Raw genomic sequence first — 27,979 nt, forward strand, 5'->3', positions numbered from 1 at the left:
GCACGGATGGGACCCAGGACAGCACAGGGTATGAGCAGCGGGGCATGTGATGATTGTCGGGAATGGCCAAATCAGACAGTCGGATTTGGCCGTTTATTGAATAGTGCTTTGTCAGATCCTTTACGACAATGCTTGTCGGAAAGGATATGACTTCAATTGAATAAGCCCCATAATGAACTGGATTGCATTACGAACATTGCTGCCTCCTAATGGATAGCTTCTCAAAATGCACGCCGTAGCAGCGTGATTGGTGTTACAGAAAAGGGCTCAGGTCTGTATGATAGATCCCTGTATGTCCTGCCAACGTGTTGCTGTTAGGGAATGCTGGGATGTATACTTTCACAGTAGTTTATAATGGCATATTGGTGCTGTATGGTGACAAAGCGAAGCTATTCATTCGTACTATTATGGACCTGTTACGTTGTTTCTAGTCGTTTTAACTTGATCAAGTTACCCTACAGTGCTATGCAAAATCTGCTTTATCATTTAGATTATTATTATTATTTTTTTACCACAATCCAACCTCCTCTGCTAGACTACACTAATAGAATAATTAGGCAAACTACCTAACAGTAGCTTGAATTCCAGTTACTAGTTAATCCACTGTACATTGGATTTATATGCACTGGCTATAGATGAGACCATCTGGAGTCTCTCCCATCTCCTGAATTAATAAATTGACAGTTTGCTCCTCATTTGCAAATTGTAATACCACGCCTGGTCATATTTCATTTTTTCACTGAATCTTTGAAAAGCAGTTAACAGAACCAATGTAAGCTAAAACCTTTAACTTCATTAATTTAAGAACTTTTTAATGGACAACTACTATTAGTTTCATTTAATACTAAAAGAAAATAAACAGTAAGTGTGACCTGTTCAGGTGTGGACACCATGGGGGTGCTGCAGAGCTGAAAGCCTATTTGTGAATCATCATTTTGCAGAGCACAGTCCCTGAATATTGATACATGCAAGTGGGAGTGATGCAGAGCTGGGTGTTATTGGGGCATTCTTACATAGGTAAAGTTTAGTGAGGGAGTTTTGACAAGCTGCATGTGAGAAAATACACTTGTTTGGGGGGAAATAATTTGCACCTAGTATAGGATAGATGCAAGTCACCACTAATAATCATGGCTAGTAGTAAACCAGTGAATGCAGATACAGACAGCACTGCAGTTAGGTGAATGTATTCTGAGCATACGTACTTGTTTAGAGCACAGTATGCCCCAGCTACAACTATGACACAGAATTTGGAGGAGTCAACATCTTGAAATCTGTGTCTTGTTCCTCAAAACATTCCTGAACAATTTTTGCAGTGTAGCATGGCACATTGTCCTACTTAAAGAGGCCACTGCCATCAGGGAATACCGTTGCCATAGAGGGGTGTACTTGGTCTTCAATAGAGTGACCATATTATCCCTTTTACCTGGTACGCTCATGGATTACACAGGTTCTGTGGCTGGTTGACTTCAAGCATACATTTGAGCTGGTTTTCATCAGCCACAGAACCTGTGTAATCCATGAGCGTCCCAGGTAAAAGGGATAATATGGTCACTCTATCTTCAACAAAGTTTAGGTAGGTGGTATGTGTCAAAGTAACAGTCACATGAATGGTGTGATACAAGGTTTCCCAGCAAAACATTGCCCAGACCATCACACTGCCTCTGCAGGCTTGCAGTCTTCCCTTCCCATACTGCACCCACATACTGCAAACGGTGCACACACACACCCAGCTGTCCATATGATGTAAAAGTAAAATGGATTTTTGTACTTACCATTAAAGGCTTTTCTCCGAGTTCATCTGGGGGACACTGGACCATGGGGTTGCTTGATGGGACGGTAGGAGCTGACACTTAGACTAGTATAACTTTAAGAAGGTATCTCCTCCCCGCTCAGCTCCTCCCTTCTGTAATCTATGGTCTTCAGTACAACTTCAAAAGTAGCCCTAAAGCAAGGATGAACCACCTAGTGTAACTTACAAATCAATTACAATCTACTCAAGAACAAAAAAAACCTGAGCATAAGGGTGGGAACGCAGTGACCCAGATAGACTCAGAGAAACGGTACAAAGGACAAAAATCCAGTTCTCTCTTTCATCAAACCTCAACCATGAGATGTTCAAAAGATGCCCCTAGGGGAGGGTACACTCCAAAAAACCTGAATGGAAGAATTTCCCACAAAAACTAGCATCCTTGGATGCTAACATCTGAAATCATGAAAATGAAGAACCTGTTGTTGAACAGAGATCTGTCACGGCTGTAGTTATTTGTGAATCCGGACTAGGACTAGATACTGGGTTTGGACTTGAGAGCGGAGGGCAGAATTGGGCAGGCTTGAGATATCTCCTACTCATGCAGATGTGGCAGGTTGGCTAACAAGTCTGGAGAGGAGAGCGATAGGTGACCAGCTATGTGGGTACTGGAACACTGGTGAATGGAATCACCAGTGCAATGGATAGGAGATGTCACCGGTATCAGGATGTCACTGGGATGAGGAGACCAGCGACTGGGTAGATGATGGATGCTCAGGAGCAGGTTAATCAGAACTGTGGGATTTACTTAACCAGCAAAGCAGGTTTTCTGGATGTCGGGATTGACTTTCCGACAAGACGGGTTTTCCGGATGTCTGGATTAGCTTTCAGACTAGGCAGGTTTTCAGGATGTAGGGATTGGCTTTCCGACTAGGCAGGTTTTCGGGACGTTGGGATTGACTTTCCGACTAGGCAGGAGTTCAGGATGTCGGGATTGGCTTTCCAACTAGGCAGGAGTTCAGCATGCTGGACCGAACCAGCAAGGCAGGTTTGTAGAATGCTGGGCGAGTAATAGGTGACAGAGATTGAATGCTGACAAATCCAATGAACCATACAGTAGTATCTACAGGCAGAGCTAGTGGTTGTTTTCCTAGCATAGTAAGATCTCTAATAAAATAGGGTGAGGCATAAATTAAAGGTTTAGTGGACAGAAGCAAAAACACAAATTGCTGCATTTATAACATTTATTTTAGGAAATACATTTTAAAAACACATCTTTATTAAAAAAAAAAAAAAAAAAAAGAGGACTAATTTGCCATGATGCATATAAATCAAATAAAAGGCCACTTTAAGAAATCTGGGATTTTGTTTTTTTAGCCCTAAACAAACAGAAAAAAATAAAATAAGTCACAAATAAGCATTACACAGAAAAAAAAAAATCAAGAACACATTGTTTTCCTCTCAACAAAGGACAGTACAATAACATCAGACAGGGTGGCATCTTTTCAAGTGCATTGAGCATCCTGTCTCTTCATACCTTAATCCTTAGTATGTGAAATATAATATATATCTCTTTCAGTTGATATAGTTATTTTATTTGCTAAAATATAGCAACTCGAAAAGTTTTTTTTATTACTTTTTATTTTTTTTATTTTTATGGAACGCAGCTTAGCAAATGGAAGGATTTTCAGAAAGGGGTAAACCAGAGATTAATACAGGACAATTCACAAAATGACAGGATGACAAGTATACTTAAAAGAAAAAGTTAAATACACGACGACACTTTATGTTCTCTCAAATGGAAGGGAGCACATTAGTTTCCCACTCTGAAATAAATATCCATGTTTTTCTGCTTCCAATAATAAGGATATTGTGAAAAAGACCAGAGTAGGAGAGGACTATAATGTAATTATATATATATATATATATATATATATATATATATATATATTAGTGATGAGCGAGGTTCGGTTTTACTCGGTTCTCAAAACGGCATCTTATTGGCTATCCAAAACACGTGACATCCGTGAGCCAATAAGATGCCGTTTTGAGAACCGAGTAAAACCGAATCCGCTCATCACTAATATTATATATATATATATATATATAAAAACTTAAATTAAATTGAGGGGAAAGGGGAGGAGAGGGGGGGGGAGGTAGGAGTGAAACAAGAAATAATTCTTAAAAAGTGTGGAAGGAAAAATAACGATAAATGTTGTACTGTAGGGTGTGTGTGATAACTTGTTTTGTTAGGGGTAAATATGCAAATAATTAAATAGGCACCTGAAATGTAAATACCTGACAGGTTAAAACTGACCCAGGGAATCTCAAAACAAGGACTTTTACCCCTTTAAACAAAAACTTTCTTCTTTCCAACTTCATCTTCTTCCTTCTTATATATTTTCAAAGATATAATAAATACTGTAGCTAACCTGTAATATGGCAAGGGGATGCACATTTATATTCACATTCTCTTAGTTTAACCTTCAGCACATAACATTTGGCAAATTATATAGCAGTAGCCCATTCTTTATAGAACTTCCTTGCTCTGGCTATGGTTCCTATATTCTGTTATCAGGGAAAAAAGTAATGAAAAGATAGATTTAAGAATAGCAGAACTACTAGTATCTCTGAGGGGTTTATTTTATTATATTGGTGATTTTTCATGTTCTTAGAAATATTAACAATGAAATAAAATGTGGCTATTGTGAAGGTCCACATGCCAAGGAATGGGATGAAGAATTCATATTCCCATATAAAGAAAGGGACAGATGCAGAAGTTAGTGGGTACGTGTGTCCCTAAATTTCCACTTCCTCTAACTGCGTCACCACGTCCTCCTTCTATGGCACATCCTTGCTGATCAAACACCAGGCAGAATCAGACTTAGAAAATTAATGGGCTAGCCTTCCTGATCCTTTTCCTCGATTTTCCTCTCGCACAATAAATCGGGACCAGAAGACACAAACAAAAAATAAAAACTGAAAGACAGGATGACCACAAGGGGGTGCTTGGTCTCAGAATTAAATCTCATTGGAGGAGTAGTCTTTTTCCCCTGTGCCATTCGAGAACACATTTCCTTCCTGAAGCCTCTTGACACGATATGCCTCAAAGTGAATACTGCTGGTTATGTCTTTGATATTCTGCATGTGCGTCCTGCAGGGAAGAAGATGGCAATGAATGGAATACAATTGGCAAGGCCATATATACTGAACAGAACAAAGATATTTTGATATAGACATTTTTGATTTTGATGAAACAGATGTGATATACTTGACAGATATCAGCAACGCTGGAAAGAAAGGAAGAGGTGGGTGTAAATCAGCTCTTTATTAGTTAGCACTATTGTCATTATCCATAATATTCTACTGGATATCCTAAAATGGCCTCTGAAGCCGTGTCATGTCTACCTGAAGCAGAATCAAGTGGTACATCAGCCTGTTAAATAACGAGTTTTATGGTAAGAACTTACCTTTGTTAAAACTCTTTCTGCGAGGTACACTGGGCTCCACAAGGATAGACATAGGGGGGTGTAGAGTAGAATCTTGATCCGAGGCACCAACAGGCACAAAAGCTTTGACTGTTCCCAAGATGCATAGCGCCGCCTCCTCTATAACCCCGCCTCCCTGCACAGGAGCTCAGTTTTTTAGTTAACCAGCCCAATGCAGTAGCAGGAAGAGAGACGACAACAGTTAGTAGCCACAAACACCACATTCTCACGACAGGAGAAGTGTCAGCGGCTAATGCCATACCAACCCAAAGAAGCTAAGTGCGTCAGGGTGGGCGTCTTGTGGAGCCCAGTGTACATCGCAGAAAGTTTTAAACAAAGGTAAGTTTTTACCATAAAACTGCTGCGGACTACACTGGGCTCCACAAGGATAGACATAGGGGATGTCCTAAAGCAGTTCCTTGTAGCGGGCACAAGAACCCGGCGTCCAAAGGAAGCATCCTGGGAAGCGGCAGTATCGAAGGCATAGAACCTTATGAATGTGTTCACTGAGGACCACGTAGCCGCCTTGCACATTTGTTCAAGGGTCGCACCACGGCGGGTCGCCCAAGAAGGTCCAACAGACCGAGTAGAATGGGCCGTAATGTGAGCAGGAGCTGACAGACCAGCCTTCACATAAGCATATGCAATCACCATTCTAATCCATCTGGCCAAAGTCTGCTTGTGAGCAGGCCAGCCACGTTTGTGAAAACCAAACAGAACAAAGAGAGAATCAGATTTCCTAATAGAAGCAGTTCTCTTCACATGGATATGGAGAGCCCGTACCACATCCAAAGACCGCTCTTTGGGAGACAAGTCAGGAGAGACCAGGGCCGGAACCACAATCTCCTGATTAAGGTGGAACGAAGGTACCACCTTAGGTAAATATCCGGGACGAGTTCGAAGAACCGCCCGGTCACGGTGAAAAATCAGATATGGGGAACTACAGGACAAGGCACCCAAATCCGACACTCTTCTAGCGGAGGCAATAGCCTGCAAAAACACCACCTTAAGGGAAAGCCGCTTAAGGTCAGCTGAGCCCAGAGGTTCAAACGGAAACTTTTGCAATGCCTCCAACACCACCGACAAGTCCCAAGGAGCCACAGGCGGGACATAGGGAGGTTGGATACGGAACACACCCTGAGTAAAGGTATGAACATCAGGCAAGGTCGCAATTTTTCTCTGAAACCACACCGACAAGGCAGAAATATGAACCTTGAGGGAGGCCAGACGCAGGCCTAAGTCTAGGCCCGGCTGAAGAAAAGCCAAAAGTTTGGCTGTACTAAACTTGGAAGAGTCATAATTGTTAGATGCGCACCAAACAAACAAAGTAAGAATGCCAGACCCTATGGTAAATCCGAGCAGAAGCCGGTTTCCGGGCCCGAAACATAGTTTTAATGACCGCCTAAGAAAAACCTTTAGCCCTCAAGACGGACGCTTCAAGAGCCACGCCGTCAAAGACAGCCGGGCCAGGTCCTGGTAGACACAGGAGCCCTGAACTAGGAGATCTGGGCGTTGTGGAAGTAGAATTGGACGCTCCGACGATAGGCCTTGCAGGTCTGAGAACCAATGCCGTCTGGGCCACGCTGGAGCTGTGAGAAGCAGGATTCCTCCTTCTTGCTTGAACTTCCGAATTACCCTGGGCAGGAGTGACACCGGAAGGAACACATACGGCAACCGAAAGTTCCATGGCACCGCCAGCGCATCCACGAATGCTGCTTGAGGATCCCTTGTCCTTGCTCCGAAGACCTGAACCTTGTGATTGTGTCGAGATGCCATCAGATCCACGTCTGGAAGGCCCCACCTTTCCACTATGAGTCGAAACACTTCTGGATGGAGGCCCCACTCTCCGGCGTGTACGTCCCGACGACTGAGAAAGTCCGCTTCCCAATTCAGGACTCCCGGAATGAATATTGCCGATATGGCCAATAGATGATGTTCCGCCCATTGAAGAATCCGTGAGACTTCCTTCATTGCCAAGCGGCTGCGAGTGCCGCCTTAATGATTTATGTAAGCCACTGTGGTGGCGTTGTCCGACTGTACTTGAACAGGATGGTTCTGTATTGAATGCTGGGCCAGGTTCAATTAATTGAAGACTGCCCGCAATTCCAGAATGTTGATCGGCAGGAGAGACTCCTCCTTGGTCCACCGCCCCTGAAGGGAGTGTTGCTCCAACACCGCGCCCCAACTCCTTAGACTGGCATCCGTCATCAACAGGACCCAGTCGGATATCCAGAAGGGACGGCCCCTGCAAAATCGTTGGTCCTGGAGCCACCAGAACAGCGACAGACGGACCTCCGGAGTCAATGAGATCATGTGAGACCTGATCCGGTGAGGCAGGCCTTCCCACTTGGCCAGAATCAGCCTCTGGAGGGGGCGAGAATGGAATTGAGCATACTCCACTATGTCGAATGCGGACACCATGAGGCCCAGCACCTGCATCGCCGAATGTATCGATACTTGCGGACGAGAGGAAGCAACGAATCCTGTCCTGAAGCTTCAGGACTTTCTCCTAAGACAAGAACAACCGCTGGTTGTGAGTGTCCAATAGCGCTCCCAGGTGCTCTGAGCAGGGACCATGGAGGATTTCTTCCAGTTGATGAGCCACCCGTGGGCTTGCAGAAACCGGACAGTCAGATCCAAGTGACGTAGGAGAATTTCTGGGGAATTTGCCAGGATCAACAAGTCGTCCAGATACGGTAGGATCCTGACCCCTTGACGGCGGAGTTCCGCCGTCATCACCGCCATAACTTTTGTGAAGACTCGCGGAGCCGTGGTCAAACCAAAAGGTAACGCCCGAAACTGGTAATGGAGGTTGCCAACCGCAAACCTCAGGTATTGCTGATGCGACGCTGCTATAGGAATATGCAGGTAAGCATCCTGTATATCGAGGGAGACCATATAATCCCCAGGTTCCAAGGCCAGAACAATAGTGCGAAGGGTTTCCATACGGAATTTGGAGATTCTCACAAACTTGTTCAATGCCTTGAGGTCGAGAATGGGCCGGGAGGACCCATTCGGTTTCGGGACTAGAAACAGCGGAGAATAGTACCCCTGGCCCCTCTGAGCAAGAGGCACCTGTACTACCACTCCTGTGTCCAGGAGGGTCTGTACCACCAAATGTGTTTGTGGTACGCCTGACCTTTTGCTTTACCTGAAGGACGAAAGGAAGTACTTTTAGCCTTTGGCACAGAAGGAGCGGTACTTGGCAGACAGGCAGTTTTGGCAGTAGCCAAATCAGCCACTATCTTATTTAAGTCCTCCCCAAACAGGGAGTACCTCCAGGGTTTTTCTAGAATCCAGATCCACGGACCAGGATCTCAGCAACAATATCCGTCGGGCCAGAACTGACGTAGTAGAAGCATTGGCCGCTAGAATACCGGCATCAGAAGCCGCCTCTTTAATATAGTGAGAAGCTGTAACAATATATGACAAGCACCGTCTAGCATGGTCAGAAGAGATTTCAGCTTCTAACTCTAGGGCCCACGCTTCAATAGCTTCTGCAGCCCATGTCGCTGCAATAGTGGGCCTTTGCGCAGCACCCGTGAGGGTGTAATTCGCTTTCAGACAACCCTCCACACGTTTATCTGTAGGCTCTTTCAGAGACGTGACGGTAGTGACCCGTAGAGCTGAGGAAACCACCATCCTTGCCACATGCGAGTCCATTGGAGGCCCAATTTTTTGACAGCTCTGGCGCGAGGGGATAGCGAGTCAGCATCTTCTTGTGAGGCACAAACTTCTTCCCTGGATTTTCCCAGGATTCCTGACGTATATCCACCAGGTGATCAGAATGAGGTAAAACTTGTTTAACCACCTTCTGACGCTTGAACCTATCTGGTTTCTTAGGAGGGACGGATGGCTCGGGATCATCCGTAATCTGTAGAATCAACTTAATAGCCTCCAAAAGATCAGGAACATCCACTTGTGAACTACCCTCCCCATCAGCAGTATGTGTCAGAATCTGTGGGGTCAGTGTAAGCGCCATCTTCATCAGACGAGGTGTCAGTGACAGCAGTGGATTGTGAGGAGGTAATAGCTCGCTTAGAGGACCCCTTGGTCTTAGGCGAGCGAGGGGCAGACTTTTTAGTAGTCAAAGACTGGTTCAATTTCTTCAATTGAGCAGACAAGTTATCAGCCCACGGCGGGTTAGCCACAGGGACCACACGAAATGAAATTCACCCAGTAAGCTAATGCACACACATATAGTCACAGTTGTACAATGCAGAGATTATTACAAACAATAATACTGCACTAGAATAGCTTATATATAGCTATGTAGTCAATAGACATAACACTGCACAGTAAAAAACTGGATGTATATCACAGGGCACTTGTACCAGAGAACCCTGACTAAATGCACTTTTTCTTAACTATCACTGTCTAAACGACATGTAGAATACTTAAGTGTCTTGTCAAGTCACAGCGCTGACTATCAGGCGGCTTTACAAAGGAGGATTTGCCCAAGCAGTCCCAGGAACAGTGTAGCTGAGAGAAATGGCGGCCAAACACTGACAGGGAGTGAGGGAGAGACAGATATGCAGCTCCAGGGCGGGAACATTTACTGTAAATGGCGCCCTGGGGCTGGGGGAGGGGCTCCAGGTCTAAGCCTCATTCCCTCTGCTGGCAAGACCACCTGGTACTGCGGGCTACTTGTAAAAAGGTTGAGAGAGAAAACCTGACCTGCACCCATGCCCTGGTGATCTAGTGGGATCGCCTGTATGCCACAGTATCCACCGCCAGCGCGCGCGGCCCGCCTCCCACCGACCGCACGGGATCGCGATACAGCACGGGTCCCACGAGCGGGACCTACTCACCACCTCCCTAAGCGCGGCCACGCGATTCCGGAGAGCCTCAGCAGTGTGTGCCTGACCGGAAGAAAACCGGAACCTCCCGCTGTAGTTGCCCGGCAACTAGGGCGCGGGAGTGTACAGCGCCGCTGGGGAGAGATGGAGCTGCAGCAGTGAATGTCTCCTGACATCTACACACTTCTGCAGCCCTTGAAGTCTTCTTAAAAAGCTTCTTTAGGGCTGCTAGGAGCAGCCCCTCTGTTAAGTGCCTGCTATATGCGGCACCAACTACAAAACTGAGCTCCTGTGCAGGGAGGCGGGGTTATAGAGGAGGCTGCGCTATGCATCTTGGGAACAGTCAAAGCTTTTGAGCCTGCTGGTGCCTCGGATCAAGATCCTACTCTACACCCCCCTATGTCTATCCTTGTGGAGCCCAGTGTACCCAGCAGAAGAAAAATGTACCGATAATAAAAAGATAAAATCTGTGATGAAGGTGGGGCTCAGTTATTAAATATTTATATACACAAAAGTGTTATTCGGCGGGATGCAGTCAATATGCTGGTGGGATCCCGGCGGTCAGGATACGACGCTGGCATCCTGATCGCTGACAATGCCGCCAGCCGGAATGCCGGGTAACAGGGGCTATTCCCACTCGTGTGTGTCCACGACATCCATAGAGTGGTACAGAGCCCGTAAGTGGTGAGCGCAGGGAGCCCACAAGGGGCTCCGTTGCTCTCAACCCCCCTGCAGTAAGTGGCCAGGGTCTGTATGCTGACCAATAAAACTAAAATAACACTTCCCTTACAAGTTGCTGTGATTAATTTGGTCACCGTTGCCCATATGTAAAATGAAACAGATTGCCATGAGGAAATAGACACGTTGAAACGTATTGGAAGTTACATGTGACATCATTTGACCGTAGAATTACTTGAACCAGTTTGTACAGCGATCCATTTGCAAGGTGGAGGTTCCGGAGCTCCCTAATTATTACATCTTACAAAAAGCCTGTTGACATGACTGAGATAAAAGTCTTTATCCCCTACACTGTGCCCTTTAAAGTTTTTATATTTTTTTTTTATATTATTGATAATAAAATGTATTATTTAATGGTATCACATTATGGGGGATATTCAATTGGGCCAGATAATATTTTGGGCGCATAGAATCTGGGATAAGTTCACGGACCTGTGTGTGTGTGGCTGATATGGTTGGCTAACAGGGATTTATTTTTGCCTTGCATCAGGCATGCATCAAAAAATAAAATAAAATCCCTGATGACTGCCGGTATTGGGGACAATTAAACATCCCCAGATGTCTGGAAAATTTATATTTCCAAATATATGAAAGCTGCATAGGAAACAACATCTGCAACAGGAATCAATTCATACTAAGAGACTATGCCTAGACATTTAAAGCGTATTTCCTGTAAGCATATCACTAAGGGGGTGCTTCACACCTCGAAATTATCATTGGAACCTAATTTCTGTATGCATACTTAGGATACACTATGCTATTCTTTTTCTTGTTATATGTAAATATGAGCAACAGTAACACAAGTCATCGCAGCTACTTTTAAGGGAAGTGTTACTTTGGTTTTATTATCTTTTGTTATATCCTTTATTTAAAATTAGCTAGCATCCCAGCGTGCAGTCCACTCTTTCCTTCTTAGTGATTTGCGACAGAATTTGTAAAGCTTATAAACTTTAATGAATAGCGCAAATGACATCTAAGCATCTTCGATAGCGGCACTCACCTTATCAGAAGATCTCGTAGGCAGGCAAATTCACAATGACCTATGTTTTCCACTGCAAGGACAGGAAAGCAAAGTTACCTTAGATGCCGTCTGCAACATACATTAATTCAAACTCTGTATACATTTATACTGCAGTTTTTGCTTATGCTTGCTGTGATGTGCCAAATTGTTGAGCAAACATTATAAAGCATAAAACAAAGTAATATTCATTTCCATTAGTAACCACAAGATGGCAGAAAAACTCAAGTATGAACTGGAAACAAAAGCGTAGCAATAGATGCCTAGAAAGTCACCACAAAAAATAAAAGGTTTCTAAATATATACGGTCTGAATTTTTTTTCGTTTCTCCACCAGTTTAACTATTATGGATCCTTATTAGAATATGGGCTAACCCCCATTGACTTCAGCTTGCACAAGATACATTTCGGTCATAGTTAAACAGAGTTAAAATCTTCTCTGTGTTGGACACGCTAAACGTCTGAAGCCAAAAGACAACGTGAGGCTGTGGAGTGGAAAGAGGGGGTGGTCGGAAGAGAGGGGTACGCAAGTAACCTCGATCTGAAGTACAGACGTGGCAAGAGATGCTAGCCACAACGCATGTGTTAGCAGTGTGGATTTTCTATATACAACAGTCTTGTGGTCTAATACCTTCAAACTTGCAGTACACGCAGACAGTTTAAAAAAACACACAAAAAAAAAAAACACAATTGGGACACAGCAGAATTATAGAGGAAAGGAAAACATTTGTATTTTTTTTTTTTTTTCAAAGGAGGCCCCAAGAAGCCTCAGACGCTCCCCTTACCAGAAGAGGTCATGCCCCATATCAACCAGTTTACTAAAAAAAAAAGAAAAAAAAAAAAGAAAAATGACTGCCAATACAAAATTATTATTACCAGTTATTTATATAGCGCACACATATTCCGCAGCACTTTACAAATTAAGCATTGTCTGTCCAAATCAGCTTCAATTATTGGAAGACCATGTTTCCTTTAATGTGCTACAAAACAAAAATGACACATAGTTTTCATTAATAAATGGAAAAAAAAAAACCATGTGGTAAATGTATTATAGCAACATGGATCGTGCCGCTATAACACTCCCTGCTTCGCCTCATTAACGAGGAGAATCCGGAAGGGACAACAACATGTATGACGCGCTGTGTCTCCCTGTCTAGCCGGCTTCTACTCGCAGAGCCAGACATGCGGGGCAGACTAGCCCTGTGCTGGGCGTTCCCCTGCATGTCTGAGAAAATGATCATAGATGTGCTAAATTTAGCACATCTACGATCAGATCTGAATTACCCCCACAGTGCTGTCCCTGGCTGGAGAGCAGCCTCCTCTGGCCAGCATGTGAAATCTCAGGATAGGAGAGATATTTCACGCACGTGCGCTGAAGCCGGCCTGGGGGAGATACACAGCACATCAGCACTAAACTGATGCGCTGTGCACTCTAGCGGGGATCACCACAGAGGTGATTTTTCACTATCCCGTCCAGCAAACGAGATGTTCTTACGGGTGGTCTTCAGTATGCCGGCGGTCGGGCTCCCGGCGACCAGCATACCGGCGCCGGGAGCCCGACAGCCGGCATACCGACAGCCAGCATACCGACACTTATTCTCCCTCGTGGGGGTCCACGACCCCCATGGAGGGAGAATAAAATAGTGTGGCGCGCCACCGTGCCCGTAGCGTGGCGAGCGCAGCGAGCCCGCAAGGGGCTCATTTGTGCTCACCACACTGTCGGTAAGCCGGCGGTCGGGCTCCCGGCGCCGGTATGCTGGTCGCCCGGAGCCCGACCGCCGGCATATCGTAGTGAACCCGTTCTTACATTTCGTTCATGTAGCTTCCTGCTGTGTCAGACACACTTAGAAATGCTAAAAATTAATAAAAATATCTGTATTAAAATACTAGTGGGAATGTACTCTGTGCACTCATCAGTCATCTACCTTGCAAGATGTGAATAAGTATAAAATAAAATTTATAAAATAAATATATATATATATATATATATATATATATATATATATATATATATATATATATATATATATATATACATACACACACATACACACACATACATACATAATAGATATAATAAATAAATAGAGATCACCTCTATCAATTAATGATTAGCATAAGTGCCCTATCCAAGGAGAAAAAAATGTATAGTTTCGGTATATTAAGTAGACGTTGACCATGTGGTCATTCTTAATGCCGTCATGTTCATAATGGCAACAGGAAACATGTCGACATGGATGAAATATCAACATGGCCATAACACTGACAATGCATTTCTAAGGTATCCCTAGCTGTAGCGTCAACATTTTCACTATGTTGACACTCTCCAGATACAGACATGCTAGATGTAAACATCTCAACAATTTCAGCATCAACATGGTTATCTACAGTGCATCCGGAAAGTATTCACATCGCTTCACTTTTTCAACATTCTGTTATGTTACAGCCTTATTCCAAAATGGAATAAATTCATTTTTTGCTCTCCAAATTCTACACACAATACCCCATAATGACAATGTGAGAAATCCCATGTACATAAGTATTCACAGCCTTTGCCATGAAGCTCAAAATTGAGCTCAGGTGCATACTGTTTCCTCTGATCATCCCTGAGATGTTCCTACAGCTCAATTGGAGTCCATCTGTGGTAAATTCAGTTGATTGGACATGATATGGAAAGGCACACACCGGTCTATATAAGGTCCCACACTTGACAGTACATGTCTGAGCACAAATCAAGCATGAAGTCAAAGGAATTGTCTGTAGACCTCAGAGACAGGACTGTTTCGAGGCAAAAATCTGGGGAAGGGTACAGAAAAATATCTGCTGCTTTGAAGGTCCTAATGAGCACAGTTGCCTCCATCATCCGTAAATGGAAGAAGTTCAGAACCACCAGGACTCTTCCTAGAGCTGGCCGGCCTAAACTGAGCGATCGGGGGAGAAGGTCCCTAGTCAGGGAGGTGACCAAGAACTCTTTGGTCACTCTGTCAGAGCTACAGCATTCCTCTGTGGAGAGATGAGAACCTTCTAGAAGGACAACCATCTCTGCAGCAATCCACCAATCAGGCCTGTATGGTAGAGTGGCCAGACTGAAACCACTCCTTAGTAAAAAAGCACATGGCAGCCCACCTGGAGTTTGCCAAAATGCACCTGAAGAACTCTCAGACCATGAGAAACCAAATTCTCTGGTCTCATGAGACAAAGACTGAAATCCCTGGCCATGCCAAGAGTCATGTTTGAAGGAAACCAGGCACTGCTCATCAGCAGGCCAATACCATCCCTACAGTGAAGCATGGTGGTGGCAGCATCATGATGTGGGGATGTTTTTCAGTGGCAGGAACTGGGAGACTAGTCAGGATAGAGGGAAAGATCAATGCAGCAATGTACAAAGACATCCTGGATGAAAACCTGTTCCAGAGAGCTCTTGACCTCAGACTGGGGCGACAGTTCATCTTTCAGCAGGTCAACGACTCTGACCACACAGCCAAGATATCAATGGAGTGGCTTCAGGACAACTCTGTGAATGTCCTTGAGTGGCCCAGCCAGAGCCCAGACTTGAATCCGATTGAACATCTCTGGAGAGATCTGAAAATGGTTGTGCACCGATGGTGCTGCAAAGAGGAATGGGCAAAACTGCCCAAAGATAGGTGTGCCAAGCTTGTGGCATCATATTCAAAAAGACTTGAGGCTGTAATTGCTGCCAAAGGTGCATCAACAAAGTATTGAGCGAAGGCTCTGAATACTTATGTACATGAGATTCTAGTTTTTTTATTTTCAATAAATTTGAAAAACTCTCAAAACACATTTTTCACGTTGTCATTATGGGGTAGTGTGTGTAGAATTTGGAGGGAAAAAATGAATTTATTCCATTTTGGAATAAGGCTGTAGCATAACAAAATGTGTAAAAAGTGAAGCGCGTTGAATACTTTCTGAATGCACTGTATAACGCACATAGCCACAGCTGTAGGGGGGATTAATAAGGGAAAAATAAGATTTTAAACCTACCGGTAAATCTTTTTCTCGTAGTCCGTAGAGGATGCTGGGACTCCGTAAGGACCATGGGGATAGACGGGCTCCGCAGGAGACATGGGCACTTTAAGAAAGACTTTAGGCTTTGGGTGTGCACTGGCTCCTCCCTCTATGCCCCTCCTCCAGACCTCAGTTAGAGAAACTGTGCCCAGAGGAGACGGAGAGTACAAGGAAAGGATTTTAGGTAATCCAAGGGCAAGATTCATACCAGCCACACCAATCACACCGTATAACTTGTGATATACTATCTAGTTAACAGTATGAAAAACCAACATAGCCTCGGTCCACCACCGATGAAACTATAACATAACCCTTATGTACGCAATAACTATATACAAGCCTTGCAGAAGTAGTCCGCACTTGGGACGGGCGCCCAGCATCCTCTACGGACTACGAGAAAAAGATTTACCGGTAGGTTTAAAATCTTATTTTCTCTAACGTCCTAGAGGATGCTGGGACTCCGTAAGGACCATGGGGATTATACCAAAGCTCCCAAACGGGCAGGAGAGTGCGGATGACTCTGCAGCACCGATTGAGCAAACAGGAGGTCCTCCTCAGCCAGGGTATCAAACTTATAGAACTTTGCAAAGGTGTTTGACCTCGACACAGCTGTAGTGTCGAGACCCCTCGGGCAGCCGCCCAAGACGAGCCCACCTTCCTAGTGGAATGAGCCTTAACCGATTTTGGCAACGGCAATCCTGTTGTAGAATGCACCTGCTGAATCGTGTTACAGATCCAGCGAGTAATAGTCTGCTTTGAAGCAGGGCCGCCAACCTTGTTGGCTGCATACAGGACAAACAGTGCCTCTGTTCTTCTGAATCTAGCCGTTCTGGCCACGTAAATCTTCAAAGCCCTGACCACATCAAGGAACTCGGAATCCTCCAAGTCACGTGTAGCCACAGGCACGACAATAGGCTGGTTCATATGAAAGGATGAGACCACTTTAGGTAGGAATTGAGGACGAGTCTGCAATTCCGCTCTACCCATATGAAAAACCAGATAGGGGCTTTTATGTGATAAAGCCGCTAATTCCGAAACTCGCCTAGCCGAAGCTAAGGCTAACCACATGACCACCTTCCAAGTGAGATATTTTAACTCCACCGTTTTGAGTGGTTCAAACCAATGTGACTTAAGGAAACTTAACACCACGTTAAGGTCCCAAGGCGCCACCGGAGGTACAAAAGGAGGCTGAATATGCAGTACTCCCTTCACAAACGTCTGTACTTCAGGAAGAGAGGCCAATTCCTTCTGAAAGAAAATGGATAGGGCCGAAATCTGAACCTTAATGGAGCCTAATTTTAGGCCCAAAGTCACTCCAGTTTGTAGGAAGGGAAGGAGACGGCCCAACTGGAATTCTTCCGTAGGAGCATTCCTGGCCTCACACCAAGAAACATATTTTCGCCATATTCGGTGATAATGTTTTGATGTCACGTCCTTCCTAGCCTTTATTAGTGTAGGAATGACCTCATCCGGAATACCTTTTTTCGCTAGGATCCGGCGTTCAACCGCCATGCCGTCAAACGCAGCCGCGATAAGTCCTGGAACAGACAGGGCCCCTGTTGCAGCAGGTCCCGTCTTAGAGGAAGAGGCCACGGATCTTCTGTGAGCAACTCCTGCAGCTCCGGATACCAGGTCCTTCGTGGACAATCTGGAACAATGAGGATTGTTCTCACTCCTCTTTGTCTTATTATTCTCAACACCTTGGGTATGAGTGGAAGAGGAGGAAATACATAGACCGACCGGTACACCCACGGTGTCACCAGGACATCCACAGCTACCGCCTGAGGATCTCTTGACCTGGAGCAATACCTTTTTGGCTTTTTGTTGAGACGGACGCCATCATGTCTATTTGGGGCAGTCCCCACTGACTTGCGATCTGCTCGAAGACTTCCTGATGAAGCCCCCACTCTCCCGGATGCAGATTGTGTCTGCTGAGGAAGTCTGCTTCCCAATTGTCCACTCCCGGAATGAACACTGCTGACAGTGCGCTGACATGATTCTCCGCCCAGCGAAGAATCCTGGTGGCTTCCGCCATTGCCACTCTGCTCCTTGTGCCGCCTTGGCGGTTTACATGAGCCGCTGCGGTGACATTGTCTGACTGAATCAGAACTGGTTTGTCGCGAAGTAATGCCTCCGCTTGACGTAGGGCATTGTATATGGCCCTCAACTCCAGGACGTTGATGTGGAGACAAGTCTCTAGACTTGACCAAAGACCTTGGAAATTTCTTCCCTGAGTGACTGCTCCCCAACCTCGGAGGTTTGCGTCCGTGGTCACCAGGATCCAGTCCTGAATGCCGAACCTGCGGCCCTCTGGGAGGTGAGCACTCTGCAGCCACCACAGGAGAGATACCCTGGCTCTGGGGGACAGGGTGATCCGCCGATGCATATGTAGATGTGACCCGGACCACTTGTCCAGCAGGTCCCATTGGAAGGTTCTCGCATGGAACCTGCCGAAGGGAATGGCTTCGTATGATGCCACCATTTTCCCCAGGACTCGAGTGCAGTGATGCACTGACACCTGTTTTGGCTTCAATAGGTTCCTGACCAGAGTCATGAGTTCCTGAGCTTTTTCCGTCGGAAGAAAAACCCTTTTCTGGTCTGTGTCCAGAATCAAGCCCAAGAAGGTCAGACGCGTCGTAGGAACCAGCTGCGACTTCTGGATATCGAGAATCTGGACAGCGTGTCACTTTCAAATGTCCACTTTACTCACAGCCAGTAGCGTGCTTGCTTGTCATCTGTGGACGGCCCCCGTTATCGATTGCTATCACAGTCAGAAGACGGCACTTTTCCTTTCCCTAGTGCGGGATGCACCGAAGGATCTCGTAGGATGATCAGCTTCCAAACACACAGTAGTTGTGAAGGATGTTGGTAAGTTTGTACCGCTGAAATGTAGGAGGATGTCAGTAAAGAATAAGCCCCAGTCCTAGTCTTTACTGACATCCTCCTACATTTCAGCGGTACAAACTTACCAACATCCTTCACAACTACTGTGTGTTTGGAAGCTGATCATCCTACGAGATCCTTCGGTGCATCCCGCACTAGGGAAAGGAAAAGTGCCGTCTCCCGACTGACAGCTATCGATAACGGGGGCCGTCCACAGATGACAAGCAAGCACGCTACTGGCTGTGAGTAAAGTGGACATTTTGCTATTTGGCCCTATAAGCATAGCGGGAGTGGACATACAAGACTTGTATGTATGTACGGACACTAAAGTTTAACATCAATTACACCTGGCCGCTTTGCGGCTACATTAGCGGGAGTTGATAGCCGGCCGTCCGGCTCTTATACACAGGGATCTCGAAGAGCATGTGCAAATGCTCACAGCTGCACCAAAACGTTAAAATCTATCAGTTGTTCTTTCATTTCAGGGCTGACACCTTGATCTGGACTCTATAATAGGAATATGCCTTACTATGAATTACTAATCTGGATGTAGTGGAAGTGTCCATCTAAATAAGGTTCTACCTGCTGCAGTAGGGGGAGTTTTTATCCTTTTATTTTTCTATATGTGCATGTGTTTATTTTTATTTTATATGTAATAAATTGGATATATATATATATGGATATATATATAACTATATGCGCTCTCCGATAATATATTATCCTTTTTGTGATATATCGAATACCCTTAGCCACTTTAGGCTGTAATTTTGCATCATCGTAGTCGACACTGGAGTCTGAATTCGTGTCAGTATCTGTGTCAACTATTTGGTATAGTGTGCGCTTCTGAGACCCCGAAGGACTCGGCGACATTGGGACAGGCATGGTTTGACTTCCTGACTGTTCCCTAGCCTCAGCTTTGTCTAATCTCTTGTGCAATAAATTCACATTAGCACTTAAGACATTCCACATATCCATCCAGTCAGGTGTCGGCGCTGCCGACGGAGACCTTGCATTCATACACTCCCCCTCCTCCTTAGGTGAGCCTTAAACCTCATACATGTCGACACACCCCACACACACAGGGAAGCTCCTTTCTGAAGATAGGTTCCCCACCAGGCCCTTTGGAGAGACAGAGAGAGAGTATGCCAGCACACACCCCAGCGCTATATGACCCAGGAAAAACACAGAATGTTTACCCAGTAGCGCTGTTATAACTTTATACACGCCAATTATGTGCCCCCCCCCCCTCTTGAAAAACCCACTGTCACCGTCAGTAAGCAGGGGAGAGTCCGGGGAGCTTCCTCTCAGCGCTCTGCTGTGGAGAAAATGGCGCTGGTGAGTGCTGAGGAAGAAGCCCCGCCCCCTCGGCGGCGGGCTTCTGTCCCGCTCAAAGTCTTTCAAAACATGGCGGGGGCTCTTTATATACATGTACAGTGCCCAGCTGTACATGTATATATGTGCTTTTGCCATAGGAGAGGCTTATATTGCTGCCCAGGGCGACCCCCCTGCGCCCTTACAGTGACCGGAGTGTGTGAGGTGAATGGGAGCAATGGCGCACAGCTTCACAGCTGTGCGTTACCTCTATGAAGATCAGACGTCTTCTGCCGCCTCTGAAGTCTTCTTTCTTCTCATACTCACCCGGCTTCTATCTTCTGGCTCTGCGAGGAGGACGGCGGCACGGCTCTGGGACGGACGGCGAGGATGAAACCTGCGTACCAATCCCTCTGGAGCTAATGGTGTCCAGTAGCCTAAGAAACAGGACCTTGAAACTCAGAGAAGTAGGGCTGTTTCTCTCTCCTCAGTCCCTCGATGCAGGGAGTCTGTTGCCAGCAGGCTCCCTGAAAATAAAAAACCTAACTAAAATACTTTTTTACAGGAAACTCCGGAGAGCTCCCTGCAGTGCACCCATCTCCTCTGGGCACAGTATCAAACTGAGGTCTGGAGGAGAGGCATAGAGGGAGGAGCCAGTGTACACCCAGAGCCTAAAGTCTTTCTTAAAGTGCCCATATCTACTGCGGAGCCCGTCTATCCCCATGGTCCTTACGGAGTCCCAGCATCCTCTAGGACGTTAGAGAAATACTAGTTAAGGGCTGTATAATACTATGCTAAGGATGAGGAGAGGGGGGGGGAGGGGCTAGATTAGACAACCCCCACCGGGGATTTAGGGTGCAGGGAAGGGAGGGTTGGTGTTAGGCTGCGGAGAGTATTAACGGGCGACGGTTAGGTTAAGGGTGCAGGGAGGGGGGGTTAGTGTTAGGCACCATACATAGTGGTTAGGAGTAGGCACCTAAAAGGGAGGGTTTGATAACAATGCCCCTTGTCGGGATTTCGACTGTCAGGATACCGCTGTCGGGCTCCTGACCGCTGGTATTTCATACCCGACCCGCTATAAGTATATTCTATGTTCACAAAGATCTGTATTTCTTTGCAAGCAACAGTTTTGTATGTATCATATGAGAAAATACCAAATCACATATCCCTGCCCTTCCATTCTTTTTTACAATTATTTATACCAGATAATGGGCCCAAAGTGTGGCAAGTACAGCGAACCCAGGAGGGGACTCCCTGATGGGATGCCGCTGTCAGCATACTGCCAGCTGGCATCCTGTCCGCCAGGCACCGGTATGTTTTCCCACGAGAGATTGCATTTTTTTTTTTTTTTTTATGAAATGCATTTGATAACCTTTGTATTCATTTAGAGCTTTGAGAAAATGGCTGAGTAGAGATTACCACTGACACCCAACAGATCTGCATTAATTCCAACAAATGCACTAGAATATATATGCTCCCTGTGTTTGAGAGTGTGTGTTAATTTACACTCCAAAGACATACTGGAAGGTTTTTTTTGGCTTCAGACAAAATTAGTGTGTGTGTGTTGGGGGAATATGGATTGTAAGCTCTATTGGCGCGGGCACTATGAATGATTACAGATTTGTGAAGTGGTGCATAATAAGCACTATATAAATAACGTAATAAACACATTTGATCCATGTACGTAGTATAAATAGCTTACCAATCAGATAGGCTCTTACATTTACTACACAGTTCCCGGATGTAACAACAATCTCCCACTAAGGCAAGAAACCGCGATTCCCCAAACATGTTTGATGTCAGTCTATCCAAGTGGTTCACTCCCTAACTGGAGAAGTAGGTCTTAATTACTCCTAAGGAAGCTGACAAGGAAGTGTCCACCCCTGCACAGTGACTCTCCCTCCCTTATACAGTATGGATACCGACACAGAACGGACCTGTAAGCTCCAGCCAGACAGCTGGTAAATATCTATTGGGGAACATTAATATAAGTATTAATACAAACGGTTATACATTCTAAACATTAATATGCCTCCATATCACTGTGGAGTATTAGTAATTGAAATTCAATTTTTTTCATAAATCTGTGCAACTACTGTCCAACATCTATGCCTAGTTGTGAAGACTGAATGAAATCAGAGACAAAAGCCAACAATTTAATTGACTGATGCAGTCTGTCCTGCCATACTGATTAGTTACAAGAATATGAGGATGCTTATCAGAGCCTTCACCAAGTTTTTGGGGAACACAGTTCTACAATCATGTGTACAAACAGGTAACTACCACCTTCCTAAAATAACAGACTCAGAAACTGGGGCTTATTGACTTGTACATTGTTTCCGGTTTACTAAATCTGCGATAGGTCTTTATTTTATCCTGGCAGAGGTTTATTTTGTTACCCATTAGATGTAACAGAAAAGAAAAATTACCAGGCGCACTCTTATTAAATTATCACATCTGAAAATATGTAAATACTCCTCCCAATGGGTAGTTCCGATTACCAAAAAATAAGAATTTACTTACCGATAATTCTATTTCTCGGAGTCCGTAGTGGATGCTGGGGTTCCTGAAAGGACCATGGGGAATAGCGGCTCCGCAGGAGACAGGGCACAAAAAAGTAAAGCTTTACTAGGTCAGGTGGTGTGCACTGGCTCCTCCCCCTATGACCCTCCTCCAGACTCCAGTTAGGTACTGTGCCCGGACGAGCATACACAATAAGGGAGGCATTTTGAATCCCGGGTAAGACTCATACCAGCCACACCAATCACACCGTACAACTTGTGATCTAAACCCAGTTAACAGTATGACAACAGAAAGGGCCTCTTAAAGATGGCTCCTTAACAATAACCCGAATTAGTTAACAATAACTATGTACAAGTATTGCAGATAATCCGCACTTGGGATGGGCGCCCAGCATCCACTACGGACTCCGAGAAATAGAATTATCGGTAAGTAAATTCTTATTTTCTCTATCGTCCTAAGTGGATGCTGGGGTTCCTGAAAGGACCATGGGGATTATACCAAAGCTCCCAAACGGGCGGGAGAGTGCGGATGACTCTGCAGCACCGAATGAGAGAACTCCAGGTCCTCCTTTGCCAGGGTATCAAATTTGTAAAATTTTACAAACGTGTTCTCCCCCGACCACGTAGCTGCTCGGCAGAGTTGTAATGCCGAGACCCCTCGGGCAGCCGCCCAAGATGAGCCCACCTTCCTTGTGGAGTGGGCTTTTACAGTTTTAGGCTGTGGCAGGCCTGCCACAGAATGTGCAAGTTGAATTGTGTTACAAATCCAACGAGCAATCGACTGCTTAGAAGCAGGTGCGCCCAACTTGTTGGGTGCATACAATATAAACAGCGAGTCAGATTTTCTGACTCCAGCCGTCCTTGCAATGTATATTTTTAAGGCTCTGACAACGTCCAACAACTTGGAGTCCTCCAAGTCGCTAGTGGCCGCAGGCACCACAATAGGTTGGTTCAGATGAAATGCTGATACCACTTTAGGGAGAAAATGCGGACGAGTCCGCAGTTCTGCCCTATCCGAATGGAAGATTAGATAAGGACTTTTATAAGATAAAGCCGCCAATTCAGATACTCTCCTGGCAGAGGCCAGGGCTAGTAACATAGTCACTGTCAATGTGAGATATTTCAAATCCACCTTTTTCAATGGTTCAAACCAATGGGATTTGAGGAAATCTAAAACTACATTTAGATCCCACGGTGCCACCGGAGGCACCACAGGAGGCTGTATATGCAGTACTCCCTTGACAAAAGTCTGGACCTCAGGGACAGAGGCCAATTCTTTTTGGAAGAATATTGACAGGGCCGAAATTTGAACCTTAATGGATCCCAATTTGAGACCCATAGATAATCCTGATTGCAGGAAATGTAGGAAACGACCCAGTTGGAATTCCTCCGTCGGAACCCTCCGATCCTCGCACCACGCTACATATTTTCGCCAAATGCGGTGATAATGTTTCACGGTGACTTCCTTCCGTGCCTTAATCAAGGTAGGAATGACTTCTTCTGGAATGCCTTTCCCTTTTAGGATCTGGCGTTCAACCGCCATGCCGTCAAACGCAGCCGCGGTAAGTCTTGAAAAAGACAGGGACCCTGCTGTAGCAGGTCCCTTCTCAGAGGTAGAGGCCACGGTTCGTCCGTGAGCATCTCTTGAAGTTCCGGATACCAAGTCCTTCTCGGCCAATCCGGAACCACTAGTATTGTTCTTACTCTTCTTTGCCGTATGATCTTCAATACCTTTGGTATGAGCGGCAGAGGAGGAAACACATACACTGACTGGTACACCCAAGGAGTTACCAGTGCGTCCACAGCTATTGCCTGTGGATCTCTTGACCTGGCGCAATATTTGTCCAGTTTCTTGTTGAGGCGAGACGCCATCATGTCTACAATTGGTCCTTCCCAACGGTCTATTAACATGTTGAAGACTTCTGGATGTAGACCCCACTCTCCCGGATGAAGATCGTGTCTGCTGAGGAAGTCTGCTTCCCAGTTGTCCACGCCCGGGATGAACACTGCTGACAGTGCTATCACGTGATTCTCCGCCCAGCGAAGAATCTTGGCAGCTTCTGCCATTGCACTCCTGCTTCTTGTGCCGCCCTGCCTGTTTACATGGGCGACCGCCGTGATGTTGTCCGACTGAATCAACACCGGCTTTCCTTGCAGGAGAAGTTCCGCCTGGCTTAGAGCATTGTAGATTGCTCTTAGTTCCAGAATGTTTATGTGAAGAGACTTTTCCAGACTCGTCCATACTCCCTGGAAGTTTCTTCCTTGTGTGACTGCTCCCCAGCCTCTCAGGCTGGCGTCCGTGGTCACCAGGATCCAATCCTGAATGCCGAATCTGCGGCCTTCTAATAGGTGAGCCTTCTGCAACCACCACAGAAGTGACACCCTTGTCTTTGGTGACAGGGTTATTCGCAGGTGCATCTGCAGATGCGACCCTGACCATTTGTCCAACAGATCCCTTTGGAATATTCTTGCATGGAATCTGCCGAATGGAATTGCTTCGTAAGAAGCCACCATTTTTCCCAGGACTCTTGTGCATTGATGTACTGACACTTTTCCTGGTTTTAGGAGGTTCCTGACCAGATCGGATAACTCCTTGGCTTTTTCCTCTGGAAGGAAAACCTTTTTCTGAACCGTGTCCAGAATCATTCCTAGGAACAGCAGACGAGTTGTCGGGATTAAATGGGATTTTGGAATATTCAGAATCCACCCGTGTTGTCTTAGCACCTCTTGAGATAGTGCTAAAGCTGTCTCCAGCTGTTCTCTGGACCTTGCCCTTATTAGGAGATCGTCCAAGTATGGGATAACTAATACGCCTTTTCTTCGAAGAAGAATCATCATCTCGGCCATTACCTTGGTAAAGACCCGAGGCGCCGTGGACAATCCGAACGGCAGCGTCTGAAACTGATAGTGACAGTTTTGAACAATGAACCTGAGGTACCCCTGGTGTGCGGGGTAAAACGGAACGTGTAGATACGCATCCTTGATGTCCAAGGATACCATAAAGTCCCCTTCTTCCAGGTTCGCTATCACTGCTCTGAGTGACTCCATCTTGAACTTGAACTTTTTTATGTAGAGGTTCAAGGACTTCAGATTTAGAATAGGCCTTACCGAGCCATCCGGCTTCGGTACCACAAATAGAGTGGAATAATACCCCTTTCCTTGTTGTAATAGGGGTACTTTGACTATCACCTGCTGAGCTTACAGCTTGTGAATGGCTTCCAACACCCTCTCCCTTTCGGAAGAGACGGTTGGTAAGGCAGACTTCAGGAAACGATGAGGAGGATCCGTCTCTAATTCCAACCTGTACCCCTGAGATATTATCTGCAGGATCCAGGGGTCTACCTGCGAGTGAGCCCACTGCGCGCTGTAATTTTTGAGACGGCCCCCCACTGTCCCCGAGTCCGCTTGAGAGGCCCCAGCGTCATGCTGAGGTTTTTGCAGGAGCCGGGGAGGGCTTCTGTTCCTGGGAAGGAGCTGCCTGTTGGTGTCTCTTCCCTCTTCCTCTGCCTCGTGGCAGGTACGACAAGCCCTTTGCTCTCTTATTTTTGTAGGAGCGAAAAGGCTGCGGTTGAAAGGTCGGTGCCTTTCTCTGTTGGGGAGTGACTTGAGGTAAAAAAGTGGATTTCCCGGCAGTAGCCGTGGCCACCAAGTCTGATAGACCAACTCCAAATAACTCCTCCCCTTTATACGGCAAAACCTCCATGTGACGTTTTGAATCCGCATCGCCTGTCCACTGTCGTGTCCATAAGGCTCTTCTGGCTGAAATGGACATAGCACTCACCCGAGATGCCAGTGTGCAAATATCCCTCTGTGCATCACGCATATAGATAAATGCATCCTTTATTTGTTCTAACGACAGTAAAACATTGTCCCTATCTAGGGTATCAATATTTTCAATCAGGGATTCTGACCAAACTACTCCAGCACTGCACATCCAGGCAGTTGCTATAGCTGGTCGTAGTATAACACCTGCATGTGTGTATATATTCTTTTGAATAACTTCCATCTTTCTATCTGATGGATCCTTAAGTGCGGCCGTCTCAGGAGAGGGTAACGCCACTTGTTTGGATAAGCGTGTGAGCGCCTTGTCCACCTTAGGGGGTGTTTCCCAGCGCGCCCTAACCTCTGGCGGGAAAGGGTATAATGCCAATAACTTTTTTGAAATTATCAACTTTTTATCAGGAGCAACCCACGCTTCATCACACACGTCATTTAATTCTTCTGATTCAGGAAAAACTGTTTGTAGTTTTTTCACACCATACATAATACCCTGTTTTACGGTATCTGTAGTATCAGCTAAATGTAACGTCTCCTTCATTGCCAAAATCATATAACGTGTGGCCCTACTGGAAAATACGTTTGAATTTCTACCGTCGTCACTGGAATCAGTGCCCGTGTCTGGGTCTGTGTCGACCGACTGAGGCAAAGGGCGTTTTACAGCCCCTGACGGTGTTTGAGGCGCCTGGACAGGCATTAATTGATTGTCCGGCCGCCTCATGTCCTCAACTGACTGTTTAAGGGAAGATAAACCATCACGTAATTCCACAAATAAAGGCATCCATTCTGGTGTCGACCCCCTGGGGGGTGACATCTGCATATTTGGCAATTGCTCCGCCTCCACACCAATATCGTCCTCATACATGTCGACACCACGTACCGACACACACCGCAAACTCACAGGGAATGCTCTAATGAAGACAGGACCCACTAGCCCTTTTGGGGAGACAGAGGGAGAGTCTGCCAGCACACACCACAAAGCGCTATATATACAAGGGATATCCTTATATTAAGTGCTCCCTTATAGCTGCTTTAATATATATATATATAGCCATTAATGTGCCCCCCCTCTCTGTTTTACCCTGTTTCTGTAGTGCAGTGCAGGGGAGAGACCTGGGAGCCGTTCTGACCAGCGGAGCTGTGACAGAAAATGGCGCCGTGTGCTGAGGAGATAGGCCCCGCCCCTTTTTCGGCGGGTTCTTCTCCCGCTATTTTTCCAGTCAGGCAGGGGTTAAATATCTCCATATAGCCCCTATGGGCTATATGTGAGGTATTTTTAGCCTTGTATAAGGTTTATATTTGCCTCTCAGAGCGCCCCCCCCCAGCGCTCTGCACCCTCAGTGACTGCCCAGTGAAGTGTGCTGAGAGGAAAATGGCGCACAGCTGCAGTGCTGTGCGCTACCTTATGAAGACTGAGGAGTCTTCAGCCGCCGGTTTCCGGACCTCTTCACGCTTCAGCATCTGCAAGGGGGTCGGCGGCGCGGCTCCGGGACCGGACTCCACGGCTGGGCCTGTGTTCGATCCCTCTGGAGCTAATGGTGTCCAGTAGCCAAGCAGCAAATCCACTCTGCATGCAGGTGAGTTTACTACTTTCCCCCTAAGTCCCACGTTGCAGTGATCCTGTTGCCAGCAGGACTCACTGTAAAGAAAAAAACCTAAACTAAACTTTCT

General features: G+C 46.0%; 1 protein-coding gene across 4 annotated transcripts in view; it reads right to left on the reverse strand.

Moving 5' to 3' along the window:
• Positions 1 to 4,369: 4,369 nt before the first annotated feature.
• Positions 4,370 to 27,979, reverse strand: part of SEPTIN9 (septin 9) — a 442,263-nt gene continuing 418,653 nt past the window's right edge. For 3 of the 4 annotated variants that reach the window (XM_063960451.1, XM_063960455.1, XM_063960453.1), the window contains 3 exons: positions 12,575 to 12,607; positions 11,773 to 11,824; positions 4,370 to 4,901 (listed from right to left, as the gene is read on the reverse strand). In XM_063960451.1, coding sequence (XP_063816521.1) covers positions 4,769 to 4,901; positions 11,773 to 11,824; positions 12,575 to 12,607 — 218 coding nt within the window. In that variant the 3' untranslated portion in view covers positions 4,370 to 4,768. The remainder of the gene's footprint in view (positions 4,902 to 11,772; positions 11,825 to 12,574; positions 12,608 to 27,979) is intronic. The other variant, XM_063960454.1, reaches the window with a different exon arrangement.

The sequence above is a fragment of the Pseudophryne corroboree genome, chromosome 3, assembly GCF_028390025.1.
Source record: "Pseudophryne corroboree isolate aPseCor3 chromosome 3, aPseCor3.hap2, whole genome shotgun sequence".
Lineage (NCBI taxonomy): Eukaryota > Metazoa > Chordata > Amphibia > Anura > Myobatrachidae > Pseudophryne > Pseudophryne corroboree.